The sequence below is a fragment of the Podarcis bocagei genome, assembly GCF_964188305.1.
Source record: "Podarcis bocagei genome assembly, chromosome: 2".
NCBI classification, from domain to species: domain Eukaryota; kingdom Metazoa; phylum Chordata; class Lepidosauria; order Squamata; family Lacertidae; genus Podarcis; species Podarcis bocagei.
The window spans coordinates 12,526,907-12,553,409 of NC_138126.1; the positions used below are offsets into that span (position 1 = coordinate 12,526,907).

At 44.8% G+C, this 26,503-nt stretch overlaps 4 protein-coding genes across 4 annotated transcripts in view; 3 read left to right on the top strand and 1 right to left on the bottom strand.

The window, feature by feature from the left end:
- The window catches only part of LOC308581239 (zinc finger protein RFP-like), a 32,653-nt gene extending 6,156 nt beyond the window's left edge, over positions 1-26,497 (top strand). The window contains exons 7-8 of the mRNA XM_081183769.1: positions 11,338-11,390; positions 25,658-26,497. Of these exons, the coding sequence (XP_081039895.1) occupies positions 11,338-11,390; positions 25,658-26,125 (521 nt within the window). The 3' untranslated portion in view covers positions 26,126-26,497. The remainder of the gene's footprint in view (positions 1-11,337; positions 11,391-25,657) is intronic.
- On the top strand, positions 18-20,426 carry LOC308579581 (zinc finger protein RFP-like; the record flags this gene model as incomplete). Its single annotated transcript, XM_081180581.1, has 5 exons — positions 18-1,280; positions 16,111-16,842; positions 18,868-18,963; positions 19,712-19,942; positions 20,394-20,426. Exons 2-5 carry the CDS (start codon positions 16,417-16,419, stop codon positions 20,424-20,426), a joined length of 786 nt encoding a protein of 261 aa, XP_081036707.1. The 5' UTR covers positions 18-1,280; positions 16,111-16,416.
- The window catches only part of LOC308581231 (zinc finger protein RFP-like), a 32,201-nt gene continuing 28,805 nt past the window's right edge, over positions 23,108-26,503 (top strand). The window contains exons 1-2 of the mRNA XM_081183761.1: positions 23,108-23,142; positions 23,807-23,836. The gene's annotated coding sequence lies outside the window, so the exon portion shown is untranslated. The remainder of the gene's footprint in view (positions 23,143-23,806; positions 23,837-26,503) is intronic.
- LOC308581204 (zinc finger protein 174-like) overlaps positions 23,232-26,503 on the bottom strand; it is a 65,354-nt gene continuing 62,082 nt past the window's right edge. Inside the window, exon 4 of the mRNA XM_081183733.1 lies at positions 23,232-23,380. The gene's annotated coding sequence lies outside the window, so the exon portion shown is untranslated. The remainder of the gene's footprint in view (positions 23,381-26,503) is intronic.

Consider the following 26,503-nt stretch of genomic DNA (forward strand, 5'->3'; position numbering starts at 1 on the left):
TTTCACAGGAGGGATGGGGACTGATATTTCATGGGTGTTGAGCAGTCTGTTCTGCAGACTTTGGGACCCCCTTCAATGGTGTCACTCTGGGTAACAGTCCTCTAGTGGCGTTTGGGTTCTTTGTCTGTCCCATTAATGAACTGGGAGGGAGGTTGAAGGTTTGGACTGGGGGCAAAGCTTGTCCCTGCGAAGAACCTGCACACCGGTCTGAGTTCCATTCCTGCCTATAGACAATTATCCTGGTTTTTTGTTTAATTTTATAGATTTTGCTTTCTTTCATAAAATGTATATACTGCTTTGTGGTAGGAAAAAGCCTCAGAGCCTTACAATATCTTACAAAAGCCCTTAAGAAGGATCCTGCAGAGTCAGTTCAATGTCCATCTTGTCCAGTTCTCATGTATAAGGAATCTCCCTTGCATTTTTTTATCCCTCAAAAAATTCTGGAGAGGTTCTTTTGGGGTTTCTCTAGATTTGATTGGATTTCCCCCTCGCGAAGTGCATTAAAAAGGGCACCCGCAAGCACCCAGTCCCTCCTCCACCTCCTGCCAGGCTGTTCTCCCAGAGCAGAGCAAGGCCTGAGCCGCCTCTTCCTCAGAGTTTCAACCTCACCAGCCATTTTTTGTGCTTCAGCCATCCCCATCTCCTGAGAGTTCCCACGGTTCTTAAGAGATCAGCCCCATTCCATGAGAGAGGACTTCCTATTGCACGAGACCCTTGGAAGTACAGTGCAAACCTCTGCCGATTTTCCCTGTGCAATTTGGTTTGTCAGCATACTTGGAAATTCCGGTTTCAATAGCTTTTCCCCACCAGTTTACTTGGGGCAGATGTTAAACCTTTCTTCATCCATCCAGTTCAGATCCCCATTTCATTTGTGGATTTTGAATGATTGTATTCCACCATTTTCTAGTATGGTTTACCATTTCTGATTTTCCCAAGAAATCATGGAATGGCAGAGTCTGAAAGGATCCCAAGGATTATCTAGTCCAGTCCCTTGCAATGCAGGAATCACAACTAAACACGTTAGTTGTTTTAATTCCTTAGGCCTAGTGATAATACATTCTCAAGAATTATATTTTGGAGAATAATTAACATCACTACTTAGTCCTACAGTTGTCTTCTTTGCATGATTTCATCTTTTGCTTGAAATAAGGAAACAACAGAGGCTATGTTATGGTGATGTTTTGTAAAAAAAGATTTATTTTTTAGCTACTGCATTGTAGCCTGTTAAGCCTGTCTTTTTGCTTCCTCAGATGTTCAGTCATTCAGAAATCTTCAGAGAGGTAAATCTTCACCTGGAGACCCCAATTCACCGGGGGACGACGACTAGTGTTTCATGGGGGTCAAGAGTCTCTTCTGTACAGCTTGACCTTGGCCCTGCTGTTTGTACCACAAAGACAGAGAGGGTGGACTTGAAGGTGCAGAAGGGGGGGAGAGAAATTGCCCAGAAGGATCAGATAAAAGAGGGAAGCGTTTCATTCCTGCCTAGAGAGAGTTGGGTTGCTTTTCCATGTGAGCTTTTTCTCAGACAGGTCCTCTATTTTCATGATTAAAATTTCTCCCCTGGGCGGATTTTTAAAATTTGGCAAAATGTCTCAAGTTGCTTCGTTTGGTTTACAGTAACCCGTGAAAAAATTTCTAGTGCATTAGACTCAGATCTAAGGCACCCAGCTAAGCTAGCCTAGAGCAGAGAATCACAACAGAGCAGCATCTTCAGCTAGCCACGTCCTGTATAAAACCCTTTTGTTGTGGCTGAACTAAAAGGACGCTGGCTCAGCTACAAGATCTTGGAGGAGGAATCTGGGAGGGCAAGAGTTAACACCCCCCTGCCTTTAAGGAAAGTCCATATGTATGGCAACCCCACACTTGCCTGTCATGACTGTCTAAGCTCCTAACTGGTAACTTTTTGAGTTATTCCCTCTTCCCTCCATGGAACTTTTATTATGTTATATATTACATCCAAAAGAGAAGCATGGAATAAGCTCTCCTTTGTAAAATTGTTGTGCCACCTGTCTTTTATTTTCCCTAGACTTCCAAGATGGTGGGGAGGAAGGCAAAGACAGGCCAAGTGGGTGAGAGTGATGGAGAGCAGGAATAAACAGGCTCCCCATTTAACACAATTTTCACTTGTAGGCACGAGGCCCAGAACGTGACCCCCGCGAAAGTGAGGGGAGGCCTATATGTTGTTTTATGATGTATTTTTATGCTGTGAACCACCCTGAGACCTATTGACGAAGGGCAGTATACAAATATGATATTATTATTATTATTATTATTATTATTATTATTATTATTATTATTATTATTATTACAGGGGGGTATTCATATCCCAACCCAGAGCTCCCCAAAGGCCAATCCCCTCTCCTGCCTCCTCCAATTCTCCTCTCTTTCCCCTTCACTAACACAGAAGAGATGAGTAAAAGGTTTACTGGGTGGTTTTTCCCCTTAGAAAATGCCTGGGTTGAGAGGAGGGCAGGAATAATACACATCGGATATAAGAAAGTGAAGGGAACTGATTTAAAAACCAACAAGGAAGATATTTATTCTGATGAAAGTCTGCAAGGAGTCTCAGTCTAGCATGCGATGCAAAGAAATCCCCTTGATCTGAAAGGGAATCTGGGGTTTCTGGGTGTTATTTACAGTGGTGCCCCGCAAGGCGAAATTAATCCGTTCCGCAAGTTTTGTCGTCTAGCGAATTTTTCGTCTTGCGAATCACGAAATCCCATAGGAATGCATTGAAAATCAATTAATGCGTTCCTATGGTCAAAAAAACCTCAGCGCCTAGGGCTTGCCGATCGAAAGGTCGGCGGTTCAAATCCCTGTGGCGGGGTGCACTCCCGTCGTTCGGTCCCAGCGCCTGCCAACCTAGCAGTTCGAAAGCACCTCTGGGTGCAAGTAGATAAATAGGGACCGCTTACCAGCGGGAAGGTAAACGGCGTTTCCGTGTGCGGCTCTGGTTCGCCAGAGCAGCGATGTCACGCTGGCCACGTGACCCGGAAGTGTCTTCGGACAGCGCTGGCCCACGGCCTCTTGAGTGAGATGGGCGCACAACCCTAGAGTCTGGCAAGACTGGCCCGTACGGGCAGGGGTACCTTTACCTTTACGGTCAAAAAAAGTCCAAACAAAGCCAAATTTGGTACAACAACAGTTTATTAACTGCTCTTTAAAGTCACACATACTGTAAAGAGCAGTTCAAAAATTGAAGGGAAAATAAATTAACTTTATAAACATGACAGAAAAACATTTAAAAATCAACAAAGTGTACAGTACATTTTCTAAGACTCTGGGGGACCACTCGAAGAAGGCTCCTCTTCCACTCTTTGCTTCTTGCTCAAGAACCTGTCCATAGTCTGCTGCTTCATCCGCCTTTTCAGCACCTCCCTGAAAGGCGACATGACCCTCGTATCAAAAATGTTCCCAACGTCATGTGCCACGTGCTTCTCAGGGTGGTGTTGCTCTGCAAAAGTCTGCACCTCCTTCCACTTCAGGCAAATGTCCCTCAGTTTTTCGGAGGACAGCCGTTCCTCAGTTGCTTCCTCCTCTTCCAGTGAGGCCTGCTCCTGCGCAGCCTCTGCCTGCAGTTCGACCAGCTCCACGGTGGTCAGCTCGTCTCCATGCCTGACCACACTGTGGATTCCAGATCTTGTCTTGAACCGTTCAAACCAACCTCTGCTAGCCTTGAAGACTTCTGGCTCGGCTGAGGTTCCTGGCTGTTGCCGGACGAGGTCTGCGTGCAAGGCCTTGGCCTTCTCACAAATGACGGCCTCAGACACTGTGTCCCCTGCACGCTGCTTCTCTTCTAACCAGATGAGCAGCAACTTCTCGACCTCCTCCAGAACAGCTGGGCGGTTCTTCACGATCCTGGTGACTCCCTTGGCTGCATCAGTCGCAAGGATCTTCTCCCTCATCTTCAGGATGGTCCCGATGGTTGATGGATTCCTCCCATACTCCCTGGCGATGTCCGTCACACGCATACCGCCGTCGTGCTTCCGGATGATCTCTTCTTTCTTTTTTTTTATAAAATTTTTATTGGTTTTACAGATTTTTTAAACACAAACAAACACATAAAAAGACATACAAACACGTATAATTTCATAGCATTTTTTCATAAACTTCTTTTCCGGGACTCCCCCATACCCCCCCTTTCTGCATCCCAATGTCCAAAGTATTTTTTAGCAACTTCTAAATATACCTTTCCAACCTCTGTCATCTTAATCTTTTCTGTAATCTTATCTCTTAACACTGTATCCCTTTCTTCCTGAAAACCTCAACATTCTAACATTCATCAAGTTTATAATGGTCCTTAAGATAACTTTTAAATTTTCTCCATTCTTCTTCCGCCGTCTCTTTTCCCTGATCACGGATTCTGCTTGTCATCTCAGCCAATGTCATATAGTCCATCACTTTCATCTGCCATTCTTCCAGAGTGGGTAGATCTTGTGTCTTCCAATACTTTGCGATAAGTATTCTTGCTGCTGTTGTAGCATACATAAAGAAAGTTCTATCCTTCTTTGACACCAATTGGCCGACAATGCCCAAGAGAAAGGCCTCTGGTTTTTTAAGGAAAGTACATTTGAGTACCTTTTTCATTTCATTATATATCATTTCCCAGAAAGCCTTAATCTTCGGGCATGTCCACCAAAGGTGATAAAAAGTACCTTCAGTCTCTTTACATTTCCAACATTTGTTATCAGGCAAATGATAGATCTTTGCTAGCTTGACTGGGGTCATGTACCACCTGTAAGTCATTTTCATAATGTTTTCCTTTAAGGCATTACATGCCGTGAATTTAATACCAGTGTTCCACAACCACTCCCAGTCAGCAGACATAATGTTATGACCAATGTCCTGTGCCCACTTAATCATAGCCGATTTAACTGTCTCATCCTGTGTATTCCATTTCAGCAGCAAGTTATACATTCTTGATAAATTCTTAGTATTGGGTTCTAACAATTCAGTGTCTAATTTTGATTTTTCCACCTGAAAGCCAATTTTCCTATCCTGTTTGAAAAACTCCATTATTTGATGATATTGAAACCAATTTTGTACTTTATGTTTCATCTTCTCATGACTTTGTAATTTCAGTTTATCTCCCTCTTGTTCCAAGATTTCCCAATACTTCGGCCATCCGACCTCCATATTGAGTTTCTTCACTGCCTTAGCCTCCACAGGAGACACCCATCTAGGGGTTTTGTTTTCCAACAGATCTTTATATCTTATCCAAACATTAAACAATGCTTTTCTAACAATATGGTTTTTAAAGGCCCTATGCAGCTTAATTTTGTCATACCATAAATATGTGTGCCAACCAAATGCATTATTAAAACCTTCCAAATCCAAAATGTCTGTGTTCTCGAGGAGCATCCACTCTTTCAGCCAGCAAAACGCCGCTGCTTCATAATACAATTTTAAGTCCGGCAGGGCAAATCCCCCTCTTTCTTTTGCATCTGTCAATATTTTAAATTTAATTCTGGGCTTTTTGCCCTGCCAGACAAATTTCGAGATATCTTTCTGCCACCTCTTAAAACATTCCATCTTATCAAGAATCTGCAAGGTTTGAAACAAAAATAACATTCTAGGCAATACATTCATCTTAATTACTGCAATTCGGCCTAACATTGACAATTTCAAATTTGACCATATTTCTAGATCTTTTTTAATTTCTGACCAACATTTTTCATAATTATCCTTATACAAGTTCAAATTTTTAGATGTCAAATAAACCCCTAGATATTTCACCTTCTTAACCACCGTCAGCCCTGTCTCCTCTTGGAATTTCTCCTTCTCCATATCTGTTAAATTTTTTCCTAAGACTTTAGTTTTTTGTTTATTCAACTTAAATCCGGCTACCTGGCCAAACTGTTGGATTATTTCTAACACCTTTTTCGTACTAGTGTTTGGCTCTTGCAATGTCAATACTAGGTCATCTGCAAATGCTCTTAACTTGTATTGTTTAGCTCCAACCTGTACACCTTTGACCTGCTGGTCATTTCTGATCATATTCAGCAACACCTCCAGAACCGAAATAAAAAGCAATGGGGAAATCGGGCACCCCTGTCGTGTTCCTTTTTCTATCTTAAGCTCCTCAGTTATTACATTATTTACAATCAGCTTAGCCTTTTGTTCAGAATATATTGCGCCCATACCATTCTCAAAACCTTGGCCTACCCCCATCCCATGAAGATTCTTTTTCATAAAACTCCAAGAAATATTGTCAAAGGCTTTCTCCGCGTCCACAAAAATCAGCACTGCTTTAGTGTTTATATTCACCTCTAACTTTTCCAAAATATCTATTATATTCCTTACATTGTCTGCTAGGTGCCTTTTTGGGAGAAAGCCTGCTTGGTTCTTATGAATCTTTTCCATCAACACTTTTTTAAATCTTTTTGCCAAAATGTCTGCAAAAATATTGTAATCCACATTAAGTAATGATATTGGGCGGTAGTTCTTCAATTGAGTCTTTTCCGTCTCTGTCTTTGGTATGAGTGAGATATATGCTTCTTTCCACGATTCAGGTGCTTTCTTTCCCTCTAAAATCTCGTTGCAAACTTCCTTTAACGGTTGAATCAACCACTCCTTCAAAGATTTGTAGTATCTGGAAGTCAATCCGTCTGGTCCTGGAGATTTGCCCAATTGCATATTCTGAATGGCGCCCTCTATCTCTTGTTCTGTTATTCTCTGGTTCAGATCCATCTTACTTTGATGAGAGATTTTTTGTAATCCATATTTATCAAGGAATTTATCTATATCTTCTTCATTTTGTAGTCCTTGAGCATAAAGTTTTTTGAAATAACTCAAAAAGCAATTTCTAATCTCATTTGGTTTAGATATGTTCTTTCCATCCACTTCTAGGTTTGTAACTGTATTCCGTTTCTGTCTTTTCTTTAATTGCCATGCCAGAAGTTTACCACATTTATCTGCCGATTCAAATGTCCTTTGTTTCATTTGCTTTATCTTCCATTCAATCTCTTGGTTCATCAATTCCATATATTGTACTTGGTATAATTTAATCTCTCTCAAAATCTCCTGGGACTTTGGTTTTGCTCTTAATTTTTTCTCTCCTTCCTTTATCTTTTCCAGAATCTTTTCCTTTTTCTCATTCTGTTTCCTCCTCTTTATTGAGTTTTGTTGGATCAAAAAACCCCGCATCACAGCTTTGCTTGCATCCCAGATCACTCTTTTTTCCACATCGGCCCTTAGGTTTATTTCAAAATAGTCCTTTAAAGTTTTTTGGGCCTTCATAAAAATCTCCTTATCTCGAAAGAGGGTGTCATTCATCCTCCATCTAAATTGACCAGTTGTTGTAAGTTTCATTTCCATTTTCACGGCGTTATGGTCGGAGCAAGTTTTTGGGCAGATTTCTACCTTCTTGATCTTTGGAGCCATCCCACTAGTAATCCAGATTTGATCGATTCTGGTCCAGGTCATCATTGCTTGGGAGAAAAAGGTTCCCTCTCTCTCGAGAGGGTTCCTTGTTCTCCATATGTCTATTAAGTCCATATTTTCTGTCATTTCAAAGAAAGACTTAGGTAGTCTCCCTTCCTTGGTAGCTGTCAGTCTTTGTGCCTTGTCCATGTTAGTGGAGACCACACCATTCATGTCTCCCATAATTATCATATTATAATCCAGATAGTCCGTCAGAGTTTCATGAAGTTTCTTGAAAAATTCTGCTTTACCTTCATTTGGTGCATAAATTCCAACTATCAGAAATTTTTGTCCTTGTACTTGTATCTCAACTGCCAGATATCTTCCTTGTTCATCTTTAAGCATCATTTTTGGAGCCCACTTCTCTTTTACATAGATCACAACTCCTCTTTTTTTTACTTTGTCTGATGAAATAAATTCTTGTCCTAGTCTTTTATTTATAAGCAATCTCCTGTGGGCTCTGGTTATATGGGTCTCTTGTAGGCATATCAAATCCAGTTGTTCTCTGTTCAAAATATGAAAAACTTGTCGTCTCCTCAAAGGCATGTTGAGCCCATTACAATTCCAACTAAGGAATTGCAGGGCCATCTTGTTATTTTTCTGACACTCCTCCAACAGCTCCAAGTTGTTGCTCTTCCTCTGATGGTGGTGGTTTGTGTCCAAACGAAAGATTCAGAATGTCTAATGCTCTCCTCTGTTCTGCAAGTGGGTCGACAGTTCCCTTCTGTAAGTCCTCTCGATTTCTTTCCAAAAAATTTTCTTTATCTTGTATAGTCTTTATTTTGACCTTCTTCCCCTTGTAGTCGAAGGACAATCCCTGTGGAAATTCCCACCTGAAAAGTATAGTGTTCTTCTTTAGCAGATAAACCAAATCCTTGTAGAAGGCTCTCAAGTCCAGGATATATTTAGGGATGTCTTTAAAGATCTGTACAGCTGAGTTTCCAATTTGCAAGGCCTTTTCAAAATGTAGTCTTAATATTTTGTCTCTTTCTTCCTTGGATCTAAGTGTGATCAAACAATCTCTCGGAGTCTTTCTATTCAGTTTTTTACCCAATCTAAATGCTGTTGTGATTTTAAATTCGTCTTCCTCCAGATCTTCCCAACAGTCAGCAAACTCTTGTGTTAAAAACTCCACGAGATTGTCACCTTCGTTCTCTGGAATTAATCTCAATTTCAAGTTTCTCTCTTTCCTCTGTAATTCCCACAGAGCCAGAGTTGCGTCGTGTTCATGCACCTTTTTGGCAATCGGTTCTAAGTTCTCCTGAGTCTCTCCAGCAATAGCTCTAGCTTCTTCCGCAATTTTACGTGTAGCCGAATTTTCCTCGACCAATTTATTTATAGATTCTGTGTTCTGATCTAATCTTGCTGATATTTCTGTTAATTTTTGTGTATTTTCTGAAGTCTGCTTTGTTAGAGACTCCAAGGATTGGTTTATCTTAAGTAAGGCTTGTGTCACAGCATCCATGGAGACAGCTGTCACTTTTTCTTGTCCTGTTGTTCCTGTAGGTCCTGCAGGAGTTGCGCCTGTGATCGAGCCTCTTTTCTTTTGTTGCTGTTGCTGCTGCTGTTGCTGTTGCTGTTGTCTAGTCTTGGCTCTTGTGGCTATCTCTTCTTGTGAGCCACTCATGTCAAGGTCGTTTCCCACGGGAACTGTTTCCTGATGGAAAATTCCACTGTCTTGAGCTGTGTCAGCCTTTGCTTTACCCTCTAGGGGGAGCAAATCAAAATGTCCAAATTCAAAGGCAGAGAGAGTGTCCAAATACGTAGGAAAAAAAAGATAAAGTTTAAAACAAGTATAGCAGGAGGCTTGTAACTGCAAGTTGCCACAATTTCCCAGTAGATACTGTCTCAGCCTACTCTGGTATACTGTAGCCAAGCAATACAGAAACTTTATGTTACAATGTAACTTTCACAGGGGGAAGTCAGTTCAGTGTCCTATTGTCTTATTAGGCAGACCGTTTCAGGTTCTTGAGACAGCAGAAACTTTTTATTTTAAATAAATCATGCAGTTGCTAATGTCTCTCTTGCCTCCCCTCTGCCCTGCTAGCTAGAGGGGAGATCTAAAGTCCAGATGTCAGGTTTAATTAATCAGAAGCAATGTCTCTAGCGGATGCAGCTTTACAATTTCGTTGCTTTCACTTTCATGCAGTTGGGGAAGGGCAGACTTCCTTAATTTTCACCTCCCCGTTTTCAACCAAATTTCCAGGTTTTAGTTTCAAATAAGCATTCCGTTTTACTCACAGGTTTTTTCTGTCCGAAATTTACAGGAAGGAATCGGCGCTCTCCACTAATAGCGACGCGGCTTCACCCTGCGGGCTGGGTAGCGATTCTCAGCACCGCGCTCCCCCGATGTCGTTCCAGAGCCTTTAAAAAGGCTCTTTCTGCGGTAAAGGGGGGGCGCTTCTGATGCCCACCGAATCTCCTCGTTCACAGGCTTCCGCGCCTGTGATTTTAGGGGTCCCCCGCTTGCCGTAGCGGGACAGACCCAAACTCGCAGGGCAGTCCTTTTCCGGAGCTCGGAAAGAGGACCGCCATTAGCGCTGGCGCCGACCGGAAGTCCCCCTCCGGATGATCTCCTCCTTCATTTCCAGCGTCACCTTCTCCTTCTTCCTCTCGCCGGCCACCGCAGCAGCAGTCTTCTTGGGTCCCATGGCAGCACAGCTCTTACCTTCGTAAACTCAGAAAAAGAAAAAGAAATAAGTGATGTGCTTCAAATCCAAAAAATAAAAAAGCACCCAGCCACCCACCACACAGAAATTAAAACCCAGAACCAAGGCCTTGAATCCCAAGCACCCCAACCCAAAATCCAAAAACCCCCAAAAAAGTTTTAAAAGTTTAACTTACCAAATGGATGCAAGAGAAGTTCTGGAAAAGCTTCAACAATCAATCACCGAAGTCTTCAGAAACCTCAAATGGCTGCAAAATAAGTTTTGGAAAAGCTTCAAAAATCACCAATGTCTTCAAAAACCTCAACTGCTCCCACAGACACCCACCCACCCACCACACAGAAATTGCAAACCCCTCCCCAACTGCTCCCCCAGCCCCTCCCCAACTGCTGCAAACCCCTCCCCAACTGTTCCCCCACCCAGACAAAAAAAATTACAAAAAATAACAACATGGCTCAATGGTCCCAGATTCCTGCAGAAACCTCCCCAACTGTTCCTCCAGTCAGCCAGCACTCAGAATTTCAAACTCAGAAAAAAAAATTGAAAAAAAACAACCTGGCCCAATGGTCACAGAAAATCATAAAAATTCCAAAAAAAACCCCACAAGCCCCCAGATTCCTGCAAAAACCTCCCCAACTGTTCCCCCAGCCAGCCAGCACTCAGAAATTCAAACTCAGAAAAAAAATTGAAAAAAAAAACAACCTGGCCCAATGGTCACAGAAAATCATAAAAATTCCCAAAAAAGGCCCACAAGCTCCCAGATTATCGCAACCCCCCCCCCACAACACCAAGTCCTTGAATCCCAAACACCCCAACCCAAAATCCAAAACCCCCCAAAAAAGTTTTAAAAGTTTAACTTACCAAATGGATGCAAGAGAAGTTCTGGAAAAGTTTTGGAAAAGCTTCAAAAGTGAGCAAAGTCTGAGAAAAGGCTACCAAACCACGTGCTAACAGTTGCTCCTCGAAGTCAAGTCGCAACTGCAGCTGTTCAAGCTAAGCACCCTTGGTTTTAACGGTTTTTAGACAAAGGAAACAAAGTCGCGAGACGTTTCGTCTTGCGAAGCAAGCCCATAGGGAAATTCGTCTTGCGAGGCAAATCGAAAACGGAAAAACCTTTCGTCTAGCGAGTTTTTGTCTTGCGAGGCATTCGTCTTGCGAGATACCACTGTATTTATTTATCAAGGTGTCCATTTCTGTCTCTCAGCTGACTCTGCCTAATCTTCTCTTTCCCTCATCTTCTTCCCAACAGCAAATGTCATTCTGGATCCAGACACAGCCCATCCCAGCCTCATCCTGTCCAAGGATGGGAAAAGCGTGAGAAGGAGAGACAAAAAGCAAGGAAGAAAAATAAAAAGAAATTGAACAGGCCATCATCTTCAAATGCCCTCTGCAAATACAGCCTCGCTATCTCCACCCGTTGTCAGAAGTAAACCTTCTTGCATTGAGTGGGGCTTCTGCTCAGTTAAATGTGTTTTGAGTGGATGCATTAACGTTCCTTATTCACAGGCTGGATTCTGTCTATCGGGGGCATCAAATGGGGTGTCCTCTGGATAATGCTGGACTCCAACTCCCCTCTAACCCATCCAGCATGGCCAGGGGACACAGAGGGTGGGAGCTGCAGTCTGGCAGCTTCCAGAAGGGGCTCCATGGCCTGTGCTGCCCCATACATTATGCAGGGCACCTTCCCTGTGTTCCTGAGCCCCACCCCAAATACACAGTGCTCCCCCAAGGAGCGTCATTTCAGCACCAGGTGCATCTGATTTCTCTCCTTGGATACTAACAGCTGGAACAACACATGCCTGTGGAATTGACCCCTCTCAAAGATCAGGCAGGACTCACTCTGGCTCCACTATCGGCACCACTGACTACTGACTGGTGCAGCCTGCTCTCCTTTCCCTGAGTTTTCCACGGGGTGGTGGCACATGATGGAATAAAGACACCTCCCCCCCACCTGCCTGAGTGCCACCTCCCCTTGCTCCATCCCCTACATGATGTTGGCCTCGTTTGTGTGTCATCATAAGTTCCCTGGGAGCCTCCATTCACCACGTGGAAAGACACAAAAGTGTCCCATTTGGTCCAGCGCCGAAGAGGGGCCACACAGACACCTGTGGAAAACCTGCAAGAAGGACCAGAGAGCAAAAGCAGCCTTGCCCCCCCCCCCTGCAGCCTTCAGCAACCGATCTTTACAAGCATGGGCGCCAACTTGAATAAAAATATTTTTGGCTTGGGGAGCAGATAAGCCCTCATACCCTCCACCTAAGGCTTGGTTTTATATCTCGGTCCCATCCTGCACCTTCCCCTGCTCCCTGGCGGTGGCACGCACCCCTTGCCCCGGGCACCCTGAGCTGGGGGTCTGGCCCAATGCCCACCCCCACTGCTGACAGGCAACACCACGCAGCCCCTTCCACACCATCCTTGGTCCAAAAATCAGCCCTCATTACAAATGGGAGGGGCCAAAGGCCACGTTGGGAACCCCAGGGAGAAGATGACTGGAGTGGCCATTTTGCCTAGAATGGACAACGCCCCTGAAATATACCCCGAGTTGAGAGTGGATTTCATGCTATGTATTCAACTCATAGTTGGTGAGGAGGAATGGAAGTTCCTCCAGAATGTCTACTTTTTATACATAATTTACACAATGGGCCACACGTGATTGGCTAATTCCGGGATTCTCCCATAGGCCAATCAGGTTGCAGAGTCACATCCACCTGGAGCTGGATTGGGTGGCTCCTGTGGACCAATCATTCTGTTGCATTCTGGACCCTATTGTTCTAGGACCAATCAGACTGCTTAATTCTGGACCTTCTTGCTTTAGGACCAATCAGACTGCTGCCTTTTGGATCCTATTCAACTCAGTACATAACATACCCACTCTGGGCAGCTCCCAACAGAATATTATTAATAATAATGACAGAGCAATAAAATTTCAACCATGAAAAACTTCCCCACATAGGGCTGCCTTCAGATGTCTTCTAAAAGTCAAATAGTTGTTTATTTCGTTGACATCTGGTGGGAGGGCATTCCACGGGGTGGTGTCACATGTCAGAATAAAGACACTTTCCCCTCCACCTGTCAGAGGGCTGCCTCTTCTTGCTCCCTCCCCTATATGATGTTGGCGACGTTTGTGTGTCATCATAGGTTGAAGGACACAAAAGTGGTCCATTAGGTCCAGCGCCCAAGAAGGGCACAAAGACGCCTGTGGAAAACCTTCAAGCAGGACCAGACCTTGTGATTACTGTAGAAGATCCAAAGAATAGTTTACCAAAGGTTCTGGAGAGGATCCAAGAATTTGGACAAGTAGTAGGCTTTAAATTAAATAAAAATAAAACTAAGGCCTTAGTGAAAAACGTGATGGGACAATATAAAAAGGAGCTACAACAACTTACAGATATAGGTATACATAAGAAAATTAAATATTTGGGGGTATGGTTTAAAGCTAAAAATATTAACATACAGACATTTATATAAATCCTTGGAAAGAGATTCTAGAGAAATTTAGAAATATCGGGTAGGATGAAGTTATCTTTTGGGGGAAGAATATCAGTTATAAAAATGAATTTAATGCGAATAATGTTATTTTTATTTCAGTCCGTCCTGGTGATCAGCAACACAGAATGCCTCAGTGAATGGCAAAAAGATATTTCTGGCAAAGGAAGAGACCTAGAATAAAATATTAATTGCTAACAGATGCTAAAGAAAGAGGCTTCGCCCTGCCAGATTTAAAATTATATTAAGAGGTGTCCTGGCTTTGCTGGCTCTTGGAATGGATAATATTGAAAAATGCAGATTTACTAGATTTGGAAGGATATGACAACAGATTTGGATGGCATGCATACTTATGGTATGAGAAGCTAAGGTGGATAAAGGTGTTCAGAATGATCTAAGAAAATCAATCTTTATGGTGTGAGAAATATACAAGACCTTATTACAGCAAAAAACACTATGTAGAAGCAATATCTTAGAAAAAAGTGAATACAGTGGTACCTCGGTTTAAGAACAGTCCTGTTTATGAATGATATATTTAAGATAGTTAAAAATAAAGGTTTTAGTTGTGAAATATCAAGATTTAAAAAAAAAATGTGAGAAAATAATGTTAAATTATTATCTAAAATGTATAGCTTGATTTTAGAGTGGCATACAAAAGATTAACAGGTCAAGTTGGGAATGATACATTGGGCAAAGGATTTCTTCTTCACTACAATATATCCATTTATCTCCAATTGTCAATGTCAAAAGGGACTAAAATCTATAAAATTCATAGAAAATCAACATGCCAATTTGCTCAATTTCTCTAGGACTCCATGACACCTCCCCTGTCCTCCATAATCCCTCAAGTAAGGTGTCAAGACCCTAATCCTGTCAAATCACTCTGCCAAGCCTTTCCTCCGGGCAATGCCAGGTGGCAGACCATGCATGTATGCATGGACCATTGTCTTCTCATCACTGGTACTCAGGAAGTGCTTATCTGCGCATATCTCCAGCTCTGAATATTCCCCCCCTCCCTCCTCCATATGTTAATCTGTGTAACCGAACCACTTCTTAATGTATTCATGATGTAACTGGGATGTATTCTGCACTGTATTCTGGGACATGGAGGGAGTTTCAAAAGTTAATGTCACCCCTTTCCCGCTGTTCAATCTCGCCTTGAACCTGTTGCGCAATAAACTTGGATCTTCTGCAGTTTGCTCCTGTCTCCGGCTAAGCTCATTTTCTTCCGCAGGGACCCGCAGACTTAGTCCGATGAGCTGGGTGGCAGAGTAGCCCCGCACCCAGATTTTACCGTAACAGTAGTTTTTTTCATTATTATTATTAAGGAATTTTCCTTTGTAATTTTGGTTGTCTATATTTACATGTACTTGTTTAAAGCAAAATAAAAGTATTAAAAAAGAAAGAAAGCGGTTCCTGTTGCGCTGTAGTGGAGCTCTATATAAGCAGGCTGGCTGAACCCTTCAGTTCAGTTCTGTTCCGGCCTCTGAATAAACAAGAGCTGTTTGAAGAATCGCTGTGTCGTCTGATATGTTGACCCACAACTTAACCGTCTGTGAGTCCCCATTTGGCGTCGTGAGGAATCGTGTCGGGGCCCGAGGGGAAAGGAAGTCTCTTTGGGAAGAGGAGAAATGAAGTTTCAAGGAATGAAAGCCATGCCAGCCTTGATTTCGTAGGCTTTCCACAGTTGTGCGTCTTTTCCTCTCGGTTCCCAGTTTATGGGCAAGGGGCTTGGCGTTTGTGGTTCGAATGTAATGGTTGTTTCCGGACTTGCGAAGATGGCAAGGTTTGTCCCGGCTGCGTGGCTTGTTGTGAGCTTGGGGCTGGTGGGGTTGGCAGCAGCCTCAGCCGCTAAAGGAGGAGCTGAGCTGTTCTGGGAGGGGAATAGCGGCCAAGCAAGGGGGCTGGGAGCGTAGCTTGGCAGTCCTAGTGTGGGTGTGCCATGTACCCCGTGCTGATTGGCTCAGGCGCAGCGGTATGCAAATATCGAGTTCCGTTGTCTGGTCCACCCACCTAGGCTTGTCGGGTTTAAAGAAAGAGGCAGCAAGGGTAGCGCTGGATTGTTGAGGTTTCTGTGCTGCTCTATGTGACATTGAAGAGGAACAGGGGACCCCCCCCCTTGCCGGCGAGCTGATGGTCTCATGCTCGCGTGTGCGTGTGACCGCGAGCGGGGGGCGGGGAACGGCTGTGGTGTGCGGCTTATGTGCCCCCCCTCCGTTCCGTAATGGGCTGGTACTCCTAGAAGCCCTAACAGAGCTGCCTTGGCTGGCAGGTTGTTTCTGGGGTTAATTTCAGGCGCTCGTGTTTCAAGCTCTGCTTGCCAGAGTGGGCGGTGCTGCCCCCTGGGAAAGGGGCAGGGTGGGGGGGGATGGCCAGCAGACTTGGGAAAGCTAGCCTCACTGGGACAAGTTCATCAATTCCGTTGCGCTCATTAAACTAGGATATTTGCAATTGGATTTTGAATAATGTGCAATTAAAGGAGTTGTCTTGAGGGATTGAAGTCCCGCTTGCTCAATCAGAACTCGCGTCCATTTAGGGCAGCAGCAGATGTTCTCCAATTCAAAAAGGGCAAGGAAGCCTTTGAATGAAAATGTTACAGTATGAATACCACAAGTTGCTAGGTACCTGTGTGTTTGTGTGTGTGATCAAAAGAATGGGAAGCAATGAAGAATAAAACATTCAGCAGCTGCCAAGATCTGGGAAAATACTTTGTTGTTTTTTTAAAATAAATAAACAAATCACGTGGTTCCTGAGTTCCTGAGTCATTTCCAGGAAAGGAAACACCCACTGACTAAACGCTGAGAAAGTGAAACTTAACTCCGGTCTTTGGCGTGAGGGAGCCATGGCTGCTTCTGGGCGTCCCATCGGGAATCTTTGCGATGAAGCCACTTGCCCCATCTGCCTGGAATATTTTAAGGATCCAGTGATCATCGCAGAGTGTGGGCACAACTTCTGCCGATCCTGCCTGATCCAGTGCTGGGGGGAATCGGAGGCCGAGGCTTCCTGCCCTCAGTGCAGACAGAGAGTCCAGAGAAGGAGCCTCATCCCCAACCGGCAACTGGCAAACTTCGTAGAATTAATCAAGAATCTCAGCCTTCAAGAGGGAAAGGAGGAAGGAGGGAAAGGAGGAGTCTGCGAGAAACACCAGGAGCCCCTGAAGCTCTTCTGCAAAGTCCACGAAGCCCCCATCTGCCTGGTGTGTGACAAGTCAAAGGAACATGAAAATCACAAGGTGATTCCTCTGGAAGAGGCTTTGGAGGAATACAAGGTAGGAGATCCCTGGATCTGGAGGGGGAGAAATAGCTGTGGATTCAGGTCCGAAGTAGGCATGGCATGAATTGGTTGCTTCTTCCAAGGGGAAGCCTGAGGTCTGGGAGGAGGGAGTTGAAGTCATTCTCTCTGCCAGGGGGACAAAGGGATCTTCCCTTGAAATACTCGCAGCAGCTTCAAATATTTGAACTGGGACTGTGGGAGGGAGAGAAAGGCTTAACCTCATCCACATCCCCCAGCAGGTTGCTTTGTACATAAGAAGAACACTACAAACGTAAATTGCATGTACACAACTAACTACAAGTCTCTTTTGGCTAGCAGGATGCTTCCTCAATGCCCTGCAAAGCAGAGAGCAGCAAGGGATCAGCGGGGGGGGGGGGGGGCTGGTGGCCAGGAATTGACCACATAGTGCAGGATCCCTGCCCCGCAAGTATCTGTCTGACGCAGATTTAGGAGTGGGGGTGGAGTGGAAGCACCTACTAGTGAGGAGCAGGCTTATTCTGGGGGTGCTGTGGGGCCTGTGCAATGAGCTTTCAGTGGGGGAGGGGTGTCTGCTGAGGATCTCCTCCCATCCCAAATGGCAAAGGACTCGGTGGTTCCAGAGTAGCATCTGCAAAGACAAGGGGGAAAGATGACTTTGCCATGACAACTCAGAATTGGACCTGTGCTATTATATAAAAAAAGATAAGATTCTCATTCTGCTTCAGAAGAAACTTTATAAAATGCCTTTTAATCCATTTTAAAATAATTCACTTCTTCTACTACAGTGGTGCAAAAATGCTCCTGTGCCATGCAATGTCAATAATGCCACGTATTAGAAATAATAACGAAATGAAGCTGCCCCTTTGAACTTGTGGGATGGATTCTGGCCCAGGAAGAACTTCTTTGGCCCAGAAATGGAAGAAGCTCTTAAATCTCCCCTGGTGGTTCAAGCGCATGTGGGCTCTGGCTACTGCAGAGAAAATAACTGACAAGTAGCAGAAAACCACAATTGCCATCTGACCCAGTTAAGTGGCAGAGCAGTGGGGTCAAGAGGAAGGGTGGAAAAGCCCTAGGCTTGCAGAAGAGGGGTTTGGAATGGGTGAAGTTTTGAGAAGCGCTGCTCTGTCCCTGTCTCTCTAGTCTCTTGGGCTGCCTCTGCTCTTCTCCAGACTAGTTTGTTGCGCTAGAAAACTTTCCCATGCCAGTTCTGCCGTGCTTTTCAACCAGTGTGCTGTGGCACCTGGGGGGCCTTGAATGATGCTCAGGGGGGCAACACTGGCCTCTGCCCCTCCAGCTGTTTGTTGCAGCAGCCCTGGCTACAAGCTCCGCTGGCAAATGTTGGCTGCCAGGAGCTGAGGCGGCCTCGGAGGAAGCAAGCAAACTGGCGAGGGGCCCTTGCTGTTGGGAAGGGACAGACAAGTCCCAGGCCCCTGTGGGGCAGCGTGAGGAGGCACCTCTCTTTTGGGGCTCAGAGACCCAGAGGAGGACTCCTAAGGAGAGGGGAGAGGAGGCTGAGAGAGCCCTCCACAAGGGAGGGTGTTTGAGAGGGTGAGGGGCTGCAAGCTCTGCAAGCAAGGGGGGACCTAACTGGGATCCCGACTCCCACAGGGACACCGCAGAAAGAAGGTAGTTGGACGAGGGAGTCATGCACCCAAAAAAGTTGAAAACCTCTAGACTCTTATTTCGTCCAGTAAACTACCTTGCTATTATAGCAAGGCCACCGGGCCCAAGAAACCTGTATAATATTCATCTGTCTCTGTGTCTCAATCAAACCTCTCTATCTCCACAAGGGAGGGTGTTCGAGAGGGTGAGGGGCTGCAAGCTCCGTAAGCAAGGGGGGACCTAACTCGAATCCTGACAGGGGTGCTGCAGAAAAAAGGTAGTTGGTCAAAGGAGTCTTGCACCCGAAAAGGTTGAAAACCGCTAGACTCCAGTAAACTACTTTGCTATTATAGCAAGGCCACCGAGCCCAAAAAGCCAGTGTAATATTCATCTCTTTGTGAGTCTCTATCAAACCTGAGTTTTTCCTTTTTCTTTTCAGGGAGAGATCTGTCGCCACCTGGAGATTCTGAGGAAAGAGAGAGAGGAAATTCTGGCCTATCAAGCAGCCTTGGACAAGGAAAGCAAAGACCTCCTTGTAAGTGCCACTCTTGTTACTAGGGAGGGAAGAAGCACTTGAAGAATTGAGTCAGGACTGAGGAGGGGTGGGGAAATCTGCCCATTTCAGCTTCTCCCCATTTCTCCTTTTTCCATATCAGTCTGTTTATTCATATATTATTCTGACAATGAATCAGATGTTCCTTGTATAAAATTTTTTAAATGTACTTTACCCTCATAAATCCATTTTTAGTGAACATTACCTGGCTGGGTCAACCTTGAACAATTTACAGGTGTGAATTTCAAAGGATTGCTCTGTTTTGGTCTCCATACTTTTTCAGCAATAGCAAATTAGGTAAATTCACTTTTGAATGCAGCTAATTTGAGTTTATTTTCCATTGTTGTTTATTATATGAATAGCAGTGAAGGAGAAGCCTGAGGACTTGTGAGCTGAGAGGGTGGAAGTCGTTCAGTTCAAATCCTGATTTACCATCAATATTACTAAAGAGTTGTCTTTCTATATGTACATTTTTACATCCCACATAACCATGGCTAGGGGAAAAATGCTCCTTCCTTTAGGCTGTAGCCCTCTGCAAAATAGAAATCAACAGAAACAGCAATGGAGAGGGCCTCCCCTCAAAATAAAGGTTTACTTCTTTAGTAACTGGAGGTTGGTTTCATGTCTCTGAAAAATCAGAAGTGTCCTCCCTGTGGAATTCTCACAATTCTCTTCCTGGTGATTTGAAGGCTGATCACCTTCCACACTCAGACCTCCTCTTTTCTTGCAGAAATTAACAGAAACGGAGAGGCTGAAGACTGTGGAGAAATTCAGAGAACTGCGCCAGTTCCTGGACGAACAAGAGAAACGTCTGCTGACTCATGTGGAAGAGGTGGAGAAGGAGATTGCAGGGAGAAGGGATGAGCAGCTGGCCAGACTCTCCAGGAAACTCTCTTCTCTTGAGAGGATCATCCAGGAGATGGAGGAGAAGCGTCAGCAGCCAGCGAGTGAACTCCTGCAGGTAAGATGGTGGCAGGAACAGCCCAAGGCTGAGCTCCAGGAAAGGCTGCCCCTTTCATGTATGCAAGGAGTGCAGGGGCTGAGATGATGGAGCCTCTAGTCTGGTTTGCAATGGACAGGAAGACCCAAGAGACCTGGGATGCTTAACTCACCTGAATGCAGACTAGAGATTCATCTGTGTTCTTGATGGAATGGGAGCTGTTTTTTGCTGATGCTTTGTCTCCGAATGCCTTTCACCTGTGGGGGGCTTCGTCTAGGATGCGTTCAGGCCTCCTTCGGACATGAGCCAGTCTCTTGACCAAGCTTCTCTTCCCGTTTCCTCCACAACTTCTGGGTTGATCCCCTTCCCCATGGATACAGATGGGCCCAAAATGGTGCTCAGTCACAGTGAGCAAAGTGCAAGACAGAGGGACTCATCCAGACTGCTGCTTGTCCCACCCCTTTCCCCCCAGGAAAATCCTCTTTTTACTGCTGAATTAGAGTAAACATCAGACAGGTTTTCTCTGGGTTGATGTTTGCTTTGATGTTGCACCAAGGAGCAGGTTTTTCCTGAGGGAAAGTGGCAGCGCAAACGTTTCTGGGTACAGGAAAAGCAGAAGTGTGGGTGACCCCAAAGAAACACTGAGCTGTTTTTTTACCCCTTTGGAGACATTTTATGCTGCAGGTGCTTTTTTTATTTCCAGGTGGAAAATAGAATTTGAAATTTGGGGACTGGGACAGTGCCGTGGCAGGATTATCCTTTAGGCTTACGTTTGTCTGAATAGCACAATGCAAATTGGATTAAAGTTATTAAAATATGGAAATGTGGAGAACTTGAAATTGAAACAATTCATAATTTCAGATTGGAAAAATAAAAGCTGTGAGAAACCCAAACTGGCTGATTCCGCCATTCGTACCCAAAACCTTGGCATGTGCCAGGCAGACTGACTTCCGAGGGCCAGGGTCTGAGGGGGTCTTCCTAGTGTGGCCTGTGGTGTGCAGTGAATTCCCTTCTCTTTTCCCCTCTAGGATGTGAGAAGGACCTTGCAGAGGTAAGTGGATCTGGCTCATTTCCATTAGCATCACTCTTTGAAGCTGAGATGCAAGAACCTCAGACATGGCCCTCCAGGGGCTGCAGGGGGGAGACTGTGGGACTCACTCCCTGCAACACCTCACAGGTAAAAGTAGAGCCCCCTCTTCTGAACTTGTAGCCCCCCAATTCTCCCTCCAAGGTCAACTGCCTCCTCCCTCCCTCCCCACATCACTTCACAAAGGGATGGGGGCTCTTTTCTTTCTCTTGCACTTTCTGCTCATGGACTTTTTGGTAATTTCAAACATCTAGAAGAGAAAGTCCCAAAGATGCTTCGGAAGAGTTTAGGACATATTTCAATGTCCAACTAGAAGCCCCCCAACTCTGGTAACTCAGCTCCTTTGAGGCACTGAGGGAGGGAAGGTCTGTTGGTCTACAATAGGTGGGTTCTTTTTCTTGGGAGCATTTCCACCTTGAGAAGCTGAAGGTGGTCTTGAGTTGGGGGTGAAAGTCTAGTTGTTTTATGCCTCTAGAGGGAGAGTCCCATGGGGCATGGGGTTGTGCCCTTCCTGGGTGAGAGAGGGGGTGAAGGGAGGGTGGAGGTTGTTTTCCTTGACCACTTGGCAGCTTTGGACATCACTCACATCCTCTGGGGAGGCTCAGGGAGGGAGGGATTGCAGGCATTCCACCTCAGGGCTTTGGTTCTTAAGTCCTGGCACCTTCCCAGAAAGTTGTTAGGGGGCAGCGTCATTGGAAGCCCTCCGGTGGTGTCGCTTGGGGTTACATCTTGTCCCTTGTGCTGTTTAGCATCCTTACGAAGCCACTGACCAGGGCTTTGAGGTGGGTGTCAAGAGATGAAGCTGAATCCTGAAAATTACCTGTTGCGAAATGAACTTCAACTTTGTTCATGTTACTGAGATCTCCTGCAATAATTAGGGAGATGGGGCCACAATGGGGCCATTCATTGTTTTTCTTTTCACCAGGTATGAGGAAAGAGAGAGTCCAGAGAAGCCACTGGCTTTCCCTCCAGAACTGAGGAACAGGATCTTGGAATCCTGTGATTTTGTGGAGGATGCAATGAAACAACTTAAAGGTAATGAAAAATGGCTGCCAGGATTTCACACTGGGAATTCTGTTACTTCTTCAGAACTGAACATGCCAGGCTCTTATTGCATGGAACTGAGTAACCCCAGGATACCTTCCTTCTTCCTGCTGCACTCTTCATTACATGTCCCCCAGAATGGCCCATGTATATTGTGACGCTGGATCCTGTAAAGGAAGCCTGAACCAGAGTGTAGAGCAAAGTCAGGATTTTTTCCTCCCATGTGCATCTGTTTGCAGTTATATGAAACCTCCTTTTCCTTGTGGTTCCCTGTCTGCACAATCTGAGTTTGTCCTTTTTGGAGGTTCTCCTTCTCTGAATGGAGTCAAAGGGCATTAAGAAGCCCCCAGTTCCCCCTCTGCCTCCTGCTCAGGCTTCATTCTCAGCCCTGGAGCCAAGGCCTGAGCCGTCTCCTCCTCAGACGTCCCCCTGCAGCTGCCATATCTAGGGCTTCAGCCTTCAAGATCTCCTGAGAGTTCCCCCATTGAGAGAGGAAGCAAGAACACATGAGCCCCAAAGGACGCAATTATGCTTGTGAAGAACCTTAAAGATTTGTAGAAGGTTTATGAGGAAGGGTTTACTTTTTCATGAGAGCTCTGCCAATCCTTCTTCATCAAACTTCACTTCTCCTTATGTTTCACAATTTTGGCTTTAATGATTCCCCCCACCACTTTACTTGGGGAAGATGTCAAGGCTGCCTCCATCTCCCCTCTGCCTCCTTTTACGGGATTCCTATTCCTCTGCCTCCCCTCCAGTCCTCCAATGTAGAGCCCAATTTAGGGACAAAGTTCAGAGGCCAGCAGGAATCATGCTGAATATTTTTATTCTCTTATTTGTAAGCTTGCTTTATGATTGCTGTGTTTTAAAGCTTTAGTTATTTTCATAGATTCTTCCAATGATTTTCTTGTTTTTAATTATTTTTTGTACAATTTAATTAATATTTAATAATTGTACTTGAATTTAAGCATGCCACGTTATGAAGTGTTACTTTTGTATGGAGATTTATTTCTGGTGGAAGAGTGTTGCTCTTAGACTTTATATCCTTTTGCTTCCTCAGATGTTGTGTTATACAGAAAACAGATTCAGAAAGGTAAATTTCCAGGGGTGGAACAATTTGACAGGAGGGATGGGGACTGATATTTCATGGGTGTTGAACCGTCTGTTCTGCTGATTTTCAGACCCCTATCAATGGTGTCACTCTGGGAAACAGTCCTCTGTTTGGGTTCTTTGTCTGTCCCATGAATGAACTGGGAGAGGGTTTGAAGGCTTGGACTGGGGGCAGAGCTTGTCCCTGAGAAGAACCTACACACCAGTCGCCAGTTCCTTTCCTGCCTATAGCTATTATCCTGGTTTCCTGCTTAATTTTATAGATTTTGCTTTCTTTCATAAAATTTATATACTGTTTTGTGGTAGGAAAAAGCCTCAGAGCCTTACAATATCTTACAAAAGCCCTTAAGGAGAATCCTGCAGGGTCAGTCCAATGTCCATCTTGTTGAGTTCTCATGTATCAGGAATCTCCCTTGCATTTTGTTATCCCTCCACACAATCTGAGGATGTTATTTTGGGGCTTCTCTTGATTTGCTTGGATCTTCCCCTTGTGAAGTGTGTTAAAAGGGGCACCCGCAAGCACCCAGTCCCTCCTCCACCTCCTGCCAGGCTGGTCTCCCAGCAGCAGAGCCCAACAGCAACAGCTGTTGTAGCCTGTTAAGCCAACAGCATTATAGCCTGTTAAGCCTGTCTTTTTGCTTCCTCAGATGTTCAGTCATTCAGAAATCTTCAGAAAGGTAAATTTCACATAGAGACCCCAATTCACGGGGGGAGGGGGGACTAGTATTTCATGGGGGTCAAGAGTCTCTTTTGTACAGCTTGACTCTGGCCCTGCTGTTTGTGCCACAAAGGCAGAGAGGGTGGACTTGAAGGTGCAGAAGGGGGGGGGGGGAGAGAAATTGCCCAGAAGGATCAGATAAAAGAGGGAAGAGTTTCATTCCTGCCTAGAGAGAGTTGGGTTGCTTTTCCATGTGACCTGGTTGCCACATGTCCTCTTTTTCTCGAATTTTCATGGTTAAAATTCTTCTCTGGGTGGATTTTTAAAATTTTAAAATTTGGCAAAATGTCTCAAGATGTTTGGTTTGGTTTACAGTAACCCATGACAAAATTTCTAGTGCATTAGACTCAGATCTAAGGCACCCAGCTAAGCTAGCCTAGAGCAGAGAATCGCAACAGAGCAGCATCTTCAGCTAGCCACATCCTGTATAAAATCCTTCTCTTGTGGCTGAACTAAAAGGACGCTGGCTCAGCTACAAGATCTTGGAGAAGGAATCTGGGAGGGCGAGAGTTAACATCCCCCTGCCCTTAAGGAGAGTTCATATGTACATGTTTAACAGTTTAATAAATTGTTCTGTGCACACTTGCATTCACAAAGATGGGAACATGAGCCCAAAAACTTTAAAGTGGCAAGTGAGGGAGCAATTTGTATTGTTATTTTTATTATTATTAATATTCTTCTTCTTCTTCGGTTGTTGAAAGTTAAGAACATTACTACTAGCAGTATATCACAGCTTCAAAAGCCTACATAGAGCAGGGGTATTTAAAATGAGTGTCAACATAGCGATCCATGGTTAAGAGTAGAAGTTGGCAAATGTGTCCTCTTTTTTGCTCTTCAAAATACGGCAACTCTACACTTGCCTATCATGACTGTCTTAGCCCCTGACTGGTAACTTTTTGAGTTATTCCCCCTTTCCCCCAGGGAACTAGTCTTATGGGATATATTAAATCCAAAAGAGAAGCATGGAATAAGCAGTCCTTTGTAAAATTGCCCTGCCACCTGCCTCCTCTTCCCTGGCGGCAAGGCCTAGACCTCCAAGATGGTGGGGAGGAAGGCAAGGAGAGACCAAGTGGGTGAGAGAGATGGAGGAATAAACAGGCTCCCCACTTAACATGATTTTCACTTGTGGGCATGAGGGCCCAGAACGTGACCCCCGTGAAAGTGAGGGGAGGCCTATATGTGGTTTTATGTTATATTTTTATGCTGCGAACCACCCTGAGACCTATGGATGAAGTATGAAAATATAATTGATGATGATGATGATGATGATGATGATGATTAGAATGGGGGGGGGGTCCTCCTCCCGCAGCCCAACCCAGAGGTCCCCAAAGGCCAATTCCCACAGAGATTGTCAGAGGAAAGCAGCTTCTCTCCTCTCCTGCCTCCTCCAATTCTCCTCTCTTTCCCCTTAGATAACACAGAAGAGATGAGTAAAAGGTTTCCTGGGTGGGTTTTTCTCCTAGAAAATGCCTGGGATGAGAGAAGGGCAGGCACAATACACATCGGATATAAGAAAGTGAAGGAAACTGATTTAAAAAACAACAAGGAAGATATTTATTCTGATGAGAGTCAGGGGTCTCAGTTTAGCATGTGATGAAAAGAAATCCCCTTGATCTGAAAGGGAATCTGGGTTTTTTGGGCGTTTTTATTTATTTATCAGGATGTCCGTTTCTGTCTCTTGGCTGACTCTGCCTAATATTCTCTTTTCCTCATCTTCTTCCCAACAGCAAATGTCACTCTGGATCCAGACACAGCCCATCCCAATCTCATCCTGTCCAAGGATGGGAAAAGCCTGAGATGGGGAGACAAACCTCAAGCCCTGCCTGATAATCCTGAGAGATTCAGTCACATGCCTTGTGTGTTGGGACGTGAGGGATTCACAGCAGGCAGACATTTCTGGGAAATAGCTGTGGGAAGTGGGGAATTGTGGGCTTTGGGGGTTGCCAGGAAGTCTGTGGAGAGAAAGGGCTGCTTCTCCTTATTCCCTGAGAGAGGGATCTGGGCTGTGGGGAAGTGGGGAGATGAGTACTGGGCCTGCACGTCCCCTAAACACTCTCCTCTGTCCCTGAGGAAGAAGCCCAGGAGGATCCGGGTAACTCTGGACTATGAAGGGGGACGTGTGTCTCTTTCTGACGCTCACTCAAGAGTTGAACTCTACACGTTCTCAGGAGCCTCGTTCTCTGGAGAGACCCTCCTCCCTTTCTTTCATCTGTGGGGAAATTATAAAACCCAGCTCAGTATCTCCTGAGGAGACTAAATCTGCCTCTCAGGCCCAGCAGGAGTTTCTCTCCAGACCAGAGTGACTGACATAAAAAACATTTACCCGCCAAGAGCAGGTTGGGCAGTTTCAATCCTTTGAGAGGATTCATTACAGTCAAAATCAGCAGAAATAACAAAACAAAAATGGGATGCTCTTCTTTGCATTTTCTTTCCTTTTCCCAGAATTCCCTCTGCAGCTTACTTCTTAGAGAGAGAGTCACACTTTTAGGAGTCCTAATAAATTTCTTCACCTTCTTTTTTTTGCCAAGTGAATTTTTATTGTTTTCCTTACATATTCTTTTCCAACAAATTGTAATAGCACCATACATTTCCTTTGACTCTGCCGAGTCACGACCCCCCTCCCTCC